This window comes from Myotis davidii, unplaced genomic scaffold (genome assembly GCF_000327345.1).
Source record: "Myotis davidii unplaced genomic scaffold, ASM32734v1 scaffold2100, whole genome shotgun sequence".
Lineage (NCBI taxonomy): Eukaryota > Metazoa > Chordata > Mammalia > Chiroptera > Vespertilionidae > Myotis > Myotis davidii.
Window position 1 is genome coordinate 803,854 of NW_006292458.1, and position 8,148 is coordinate 812,001.

Here is an 8,148-nt window from a genome sequence, read left to right on the forward strand (position 1 = left end):
GAAACATCAATCAGCTGCCTCCTGCACACCTCCCACTGGGGATGTGCCCGCAACCAAGGTACATGCCCTTGACTGGGATCAAACCTGGGACCTTTCAGTCCGCAGGTCGACGCTCTATCCACCGAGCCAAACCGGTCTCGGCCAAAATGGGCTATTCTTCATAGCCAATTCCCAAAGTTTAGTTGCAACACATGGGACATCTATGAAAATCTACTAATTAGAGGTATTTCGTTCTCTTTTATTCCCAAAGTTGTCTCTCCTGGGACCATTTTTTCTTTTTATCTTGTGGCGTCTTGCTGCAGGATTTTAAAGATGCATGTGATCTTTGGGTGTGTGTTTATAAAGACCAAAGCAGTTAGAATCAGTCTGATGTAGCTGACAGGCTGCCTGCCTCTGGGCTAACAGGCCGTTTGTCTGTAGGCTGAAAAACCTACAGAACACCGAAGTAGGTCCCAGCTTGTACCTCCTGGACAGCAAATGCCAAGCTTCATGCATCAAGTGCCAAAACAAGCACTGCTGTCCTCAAATCCCGCCTTGTCTCCTGCCCTTCTAGTAACAGCAGCTGCGGCCTTGAGTCCGAGCCCAGTAAGAGTGACTGGTTTCTCTCTCATGGGGTCACCAGACAAAGGTTCTCTCCATCATCTTAATTTTTTATCCAGAAATGTGTTGAAATCTCAACTGCTGTGAAAAGCTTCTGTTTCTTATTTGTTATCATTAGTAGCAAGACAAACGGTGAAATGACCATCATGAACTGAAGGCCATTTTCCATCCTGGCAGCGTGGACTTCCTGCTCCACCAAATCTTCTCACCTTGTATCTTGCTCTCGTTCCATTTCTTCACCCTTTTCCTGCTCTCCAATTCATATAAAATAGCTTCTCTTTCACACAAAGTTGCAGCTTCTACTGAGTAATCAAATACTTAGGACCCACCACTTCCCCCACCCAAGCTAGGGTTATGTGTGGAAGAGGTTAAAAAAAAAAAAAAAAAGAGGGAGACACACTAAGGGATGAAAGACTTTTACAGAGGACTTCCTCACCCCATTTTAAACAGCTCCAGTTATACGCTGGGGTATCCCCAGCCTTAGGTCATCAAGTTCAAGTTCTAGGCATGTGCTGGAACACAAACCAAAGTAGGGTTAACATGTCAAGTGACAACCTTTTGGGGAAGACAGTAAGAGACGTGAAGAAACCAAGGTGCCCATTAACAAGAAATTAATTTTATTTTTAAATCCGAGGAACCAGAACAAACAAGACTTCTACCCATGGATGGCAAACTTAGATGGTGGCCAAGGTTGGGGGAAGAGGATGACAGCAACAGGGTGGGTAGGAACACGTCCAAACAGGTGAGGCCTCTTCACTCTGGTGCAGCCTCCATCAAATACCCGTTCTCTGGAGCAAGATACCCGTCGCCTCCCTCGGACTCCATGTACATGTCTCGGCCATCATTGCCCAGACCCTCCAGCCCGTTGTCCTGGCCACCCCCACCCCCTCCTCGGGCTTCATCCCTGCCCCGCTCACTACCCCGCTCTCCCCGCTTGTGCTCGCGATCCCGGTCTCGGTCCCGGTCCCGGCGCCGATCCCGCTCGCTCCGGTGGCTCCGACGTCGCTCCCGGTCACGATCCCGGCCCTTCTCCTCTGGCCCATCAGGGCCATCTGGACCCAGCTCCCCAGGAGGCCCATCATCGGGAGGTGCATCACCAGCCTCAGAGGGCTCCGCCATGTCACCACCACCTCCACCACCACGCAGCTCTTCCTTGCGCTCCCTCTCCCGTCGTGCCCGCTCACGGCTTCGGCTGCTTCGCCTCTTCCGTTCCCGGTCCTTGTCCTTGCTCCGCTCCCTGGAACGCCTCCGCTCATCCTTGTCGCGACTCCGTGAGCGCCGCCGCCGGTCCCGAGAGCGGGAGCGCCGCCGTTCTCGCTCCTTGTCTCGCTCGCGGCTTCTCTCCCTGCGCTCCCGCTCGCGGTCCCGGTCCCGATCCCTGTGGGGAAGCGGGGAGGGGCCGGGCCTGGATGAGGTGGGTAGATGTGTGTGTCAGGGCACCCCACGTGACCACCCCCCTTCCCAGGAAACCACCGCCCAATCTTACCTCTCATCGTAGCGGGAGGTATCATCGCGGCCAGAATGCCGGATATTCACGTCCGCCCCACCTCTTCTGGTACCACCAAGGCCACCTCCTGGAGGTGGGGCAGAGGAACAGAGGGTCAGCCTGAGCATGGATGAAGGATGGGAAACGAGAAGCATCAAAGAGCAAAGGGAAGGATACCATCTCTGTTGGTGTCTATGGGGCCAAGTTCTGTGAGGACATTCTGCTAGGCATTCTCTTAAAGTGACCAAGTGCAAGGAGAATCAAGATAGTATGGCAGCCGAAACCGGTTTGGCTCAGTGGATAGAGCGTCGGCCTGCGGACTGAAGGGTCCCAGGTTCGATTCCGGTCAAGGGCATGTACCTGGGTTGCAGGCACATCCCCAGTGGGAGATGTGCAGGAGGCAGCTAATTGATGTTTCTCTCTTATCGATATTTCTAACTCTCTCTCTCTCTCCCTTCCTCTCTGTAAAAAATCAATAAAATATATTTAAAAAAAAAGAAGAAAAGAAAATGGCTTAAAAAAAAAAACATAGTATGGCATAGGTAAACGCCAGTACTCACCACTCCCACTCCCACAACCACATCAAAATTACAACTAAAATACACAACAACCATCATTTAGAACCACCTGAAAGCTGGTTGAATGGGAGTCCTGCAACTAGAGAAATAAAGAAAGTACATTGAGACTGTAGGAGGGGCAGAGGCACAGAACTGGCTGGTCTGATACACACGTGTACCATTTTTTTTTTAATCGAGAGGGCTATCTCAGCTGCAGAGGCCCCCTGTGAGAAGCAAGGAGTTCAAGCCCCACACTGGACCCTCAGCCCAGGGTTCCAGAGCTGGGAGGAGTCCCCCTAACTTTGGACTGTAAAAACCAGCAGGTATTGCCCTAGCCGGCTTGGCTCAGTGGATAGAGCATTGGCCTGCGGACTGAAGGGTCCCAGGTTCGATTCTGGCCAAGGGCACAGGCCTGGGTTGTGGGCTCGATCCCCAGTGGGGGGTGTGCAGAAGGCAGCCGATCAATGATTCTCTCTCATCACTGATGTTTCTATCTCTCTCCTTCTCCCTTCCTCTCTGAAATCAATAAAGAAATATATTTAAAAAAGAAAAAAAACCCAGCAGGTATTGTGGCTGAGTGACACGGAGGCTGCTAGGGACCCAGGTGTTCCTCTTAAAGGGCCAGTGCACAAACTTATTCAGACTCAATCCCCGAGACCCAGCACCAGGCAGCTTTGGGGGACACAGGGACATATGGGGAGGAACTGGATTATCTGGCATCACAGCAGGGGGTGATCCCAAGAGTCATTGTTCATGTGCTGGGACCTCCCCACTCAAAGCTGACTGGCAGCCATATTGGAGTTTCCATCAGCCTGGCTCACACTGTTCCCAATGCCCTCGTGATTCCCTGAGACCCTGCCGATCTAATTTGCAGCCAAACCAAAGCTGTTAGGGGGTGCAGCTGCTTTTCCATATAAATGGCCTGTCCGGGCTCAAGCTTCAAACTTTGCTAAACTCTCTCAAACAAGCAGCTGGTTATTAGCATGCCCCAAACGTATCAATAAAAGGCCTCACCCGGGCACTTCACAAGCCCAATATTAGTAGTAACCATCTTCAGACCTCTCTGTAGCTCCTGCCAGGTGGCCCCAGGCAGGGGCTGACTGCACCTTTCAGAAGGTCCCACAGCAAATGCACCCAATGGACAGCGTCAGACCATACAAGATTACAACTCTACACATCCACAAGCGACACACTCAAGGGGGAGACTTAGTGAGCACCAAAGCCCCACTGAAGCAAGTCCTGCTCCATATGGGTGTCTTCTGCACAGCTGCTATTCCACTGTAGTAGCAGCTGGTCTTCACAGCCAATTGGGCTGGAGGTCAATTCCTCTCACTGATGCCAACAGCAATCAAGGCTCAACTACAACAAGACTGTGCCCACAGTCCAAACAGGGGCATTCCCAGAGGGCCTAGCTCAGGTGACTGGGAAGGCTGAGCCACTGGGCCTACAGGACGCCTACTCTATAAATCCACTCTAACCAATTCCAGGAGACATAGCAGCTCTACCTAATACACAGAAACAAACACAAGAAAGCACCCAAAATGCATAGACAAAGAAACATATCACAAATGAAAGAAATGGAAGCAAGCAAACTACTGGATATAGAGGTCAAAACCATGGTTATAAAGTTACTCAAAGATCTTCATGAGATTTTCAAAAATCTTAATGAGAATGTCAAAGACATGAAAAAGAACCAGTCAGAAATTAAGCATACACTAACTGAAATAAAGAATAATTTACAGAGACTCAACAGAAGAGAGGATTCCAAGAATCAAATCAACAATTTGCAATATGAGGTACACCCAATTAGAAGAGCAAAAAGAAAAAGAACCCAAAAACATGAAGATAGTGTAATGAGCCTCTGGGACAACTTTAACTGCCAATATTCACATTATGGGGGTGCCAGAAGGAGGAGAGAGCAACATATTGAAAATCTATTTGAAGAAATAGTAACAGCAATGACCTATGAACTCGGAGGTCACCGGTTCAATTCCTAGCCAGGGCACATGCCTGGCTTGCAGGCTTTATCCCCAGTAGGGGGCGTGCAGAGGTAGCCAATCAATGATTCTCTTTCATGAATGATGTTTCTATCTCTCCCTCCCCTACCTTCCCTCCCCCTCTTCCTCTCTGAAATCAATAAAAAATATATTTTAAAAAATAATAATGATAGCCCTAATCGGTTTGGCTCAGTGGATAGAGCATCAGCCTGCAGACTCAAGGGTCCCAGGTTCGATTCTGGTCAAGGGCATGTACCTTGGTTGCGGGCACATCCCCAGTAGGGAGAGTGCAAGAGGCAGCTGATCCATGTTTCTCTCTCATCGATGTTTCTAACTCTCTATCCCTCTCCCTTCTGCTCCGTAAAAAAAATATCAATAAAATATATTTTAAAAAAAATAAAAAATCATCATTCTTCCCTTAAAAAAAAATTATAGAAGACTTCCCCTACCTGGTGAAAGAAATAGGACAACTTTAACTGCCAATATTCACATTATGGGGGTGCCAGAAGGAGGAGAGAGCAACATATTGAAAATCTATTTGAAGAAATAGTAACAGCAATGACCTATGAACCAGGAGGTCACCGGTTCAATTCCTAGTCAGGGCACATGCCTGGCTTGCAGGCTTTATCCCCAGTAGGGGGCGTGCAGAGATAGCCAATCAATGATTCTCTTTCATGAATGATGTTTCTATCTCTCCCTCCCCTACCTTCCCTCCCCCTCTTCCTCTCTGAAATCAATAAAAAATATATTTTAAAAAATAATAATGATAGCCCTAATCGGTTTGGCTCAGTGGATAGAGCATCAGCCTGCAGACTCAAGGGTCCCAGGTCCGATTCTGGTCAAGGGCATGTACCTTGGTTGCGGGCACATCCCCACCGTAAAAAAAATATCAATAAAATATATTTTAAAAAAAATAAAAAATCATCATTCTTCCCTTAAAAGAAAATTATAGAAGACTTCCCCTACCTGGTGAAAGAAATAGACTCACAAGCACAAAGATTCCCAAATAAGAGGAACCCAAAGAGGCCCACACCAAGACACATCATAATTAAAATGCCAAGGGTTAAAGATGAAAAGAATCTTAAAAGCATTAAGAGAAAAGCAGTAGTTAGCTATAAGGGAGCGCCCATACAATTATCAGTTGATTTCTCAATAGAAATTTGCAGGCCAGAGGGAGTGGCAAGAAATATTCAAAGTGATGAACAGCAAGGACATACAACCAAGATTACTCTCTCAGTAAAGCTATCATTTAGGGGTAAGAGATCAACCAAAGGACTTGTATGCATGCATATAAGCATAACCAATGGACATAAGACACTGGGGGATAGGGGAGGCTAGGGCTATCATTTAGAACTAAGGTCAGATAAAGACCTTCAAAGACAAGAAAAAACTAAAGGAATTCATCACCACCAAACCAGTATTACATGAAATGTTGAAAGGTATCCTTTAAGAAGAGGAAAAAGGAGATAAAAAATATGAACAACAAAATGGCAACAAATACATATCAACAATTGAATCTAAAAATCAAAATATATGAACAAAAAGTCTAATGAACATCCTTGACCGGTTTGGCTCAGTGGATAGAGTGTCGGCCTGCGGACTCATGGGTCTCGGGTTCGATTCCAGTCAAGGGCATGTAACCTTGGTTGCGGGCACATCCCCAGTGGGGAGTGTGCAGGAGGCAGCTGATTGATGTTTCTCTCTCATTGATGTTTCTAACTCCCTATCCTTCTCCCTTCCTCTCTGTAAAAAATCAATAAAATATATATTTTTTAAAATCTAATGAACAAAATAAACTGTTGACTAAAATAAATCAGAGGCATGGAAATAAGGAACAGACTGACGAATCGCAGAGGGAAGAGGGGACAGGAAGAGATTAGCCAAAGATCTTACATCATGCATATATGTATTACTTATGGACACAGACAATAGGGTGGTGAAGGCCTGGGGCGGGGCACGAATCGGGTAGAGAGGGCCAATGGAGAGAGTGGGGGCGGGGGGCATCTGTAATACCCTCAACAATGAAGACTTGAAAAAAAAGTGACCAAGGATGGATATGGGGATGGATATATATACATATATTAGTATTATATCCATCCTATACATATATATATCTCTACTGAGCCAAACTAGCTAGGGCGAGGCATTTTTTCAATTTCCTCATATTCCCCGTCTCCTTCCTACTCATTTTGGGGCTCATTCACCTCTTTTCCTGAAGTCTCCTCCTTGTCTCTTTGACTCCTACTCACCCATCAACACGTTAGCCCAAACATCACTTCCTCAGAAAGCTATCCAACCTTCTAGAATAAGCTGTTTTTCCACTCAGAGACCATACAAATTTCTTTCTCAGAACTTCAACTGCAGTTTCAAATTTTATATGCACATATGTGAGCTGACTGACAAGTGTGCCTCTCCTGGCAGCCTGTAACACACCAGGAGAGCCAGGACTATGTCTGGCTTTGCTTGCTGTAACCAGCATGGGGCACCGCATCCAGGACATAAAGGTGCATGTGCAGTAGTCAACCGACTGACTGAACACCACCAAGGAGCAGCGGGTAGGGAACAGAACTACTGTTCTTCAGGTGGGGAAACAAACTCAGATAAAGCCACTTGCCCATGCTGACCAGGCAAGGAAGGCGCGGAGCTGGGACGTGACTCCCAGGTAACTCCATGTGCTCTCCTGTACCTCACTGCCTGGAAGAAAACTTCAGTGAAGCAGCCTGGAACTCCACGTGAGGAATGACTTAGTAGCGAGGGTGAAAAAGGACAGAGGCTGCTTGGCTGTCAGAGACATTCAAATAGAGACAGGCAACGGCCAGGCAGCTGGTACATCACAAGTATGGGGCAGAACAGGCTAGTGTTTTCCATTTTCAGGTCCCAACCTAGCAGTGGGTCACATCATCAATGTGATGGGTTACAACCAGTACATAAGAAATAATAAAACAGCAGAATACAGTATAAAACACTAGTATGCACTGCCCATAGAAAAGATAATTACTTTCATAAAATTTGGGTTGTATGTATTTTTTTAAAAAATGTATTTTTATTGATTTCAGAGACAAAGGGAGAGGGAAAGATACCGTATTTGCCGGCGTATAAGACGACTGGGCGTATAAGACGACCCCCTAACATTTCCACTCAAAATACAGAGTTTGTTATATACTCGCCGTATAAGACTACCCCCTCTTCCGCACACCTTCCACACACCAAATAAAAGGTAAAACAATATCAGATTTGATTTTAACATTTTAATTTATATTCAAATGCTTATGACATGCAGGAAAACTGTCACAAGGCTGTATGTAATCAAACATATACATAAAACAGTGCAAGTTTATTACCGGTAAACATACCGGTAATTCACTAAAGAAAACACACTCTATAGACTGGTACCGTAGATGCTTCTCAGGAACACAGGCAAGCAGCCCACAACCTAGAGGGACTGTCAATGATAGAAGTAAGATAACAAATAGAGGTAGAGAGCAAGTGCCGGGCAAGTCCCTAGCAA

The 8,148-nt window shown here is 46.6% G+C and overlaps 1 protein-coding gene across 3 annotated transcripts in view; it reads right to left on the minus strand.

The window, feature by feature from the left end:
* Positions 1 to 1,194: 1,194 nt before the first annotated feature.
* Positions 1,195 to 8,148, minus strand: part of SNRNP70 (small nuclear ribonucleoprotein, U1 70kDa subunit) — a 19,203-nt gene continuing 12,249 nt past the window's right edge. For 2 of the 3 annotated variants that reach the window (XM_006765957.1, XM_006765958.2), the window contains exons 9-10: positions 2,087 to 2,174; positions 1,195 to 2,005 (exon numbers count right to left, since the gene is read on the minus strand). In XM_006765957.1, coding sequence (XP_006766020.1) covers positions 1,354 to 2,005; positions 2,087 to 2,174 — 740 coding nt within the window. In that variant the 3' untranslated portion in view covers positions 1,195 to 1,353. The remainder of the gene's footprint in view (positions 2,006 to 2,086; positions 2,175 to 8,148) is intronic. The other variant, XM_006765959.2, reaches the window with a different exon arrangement.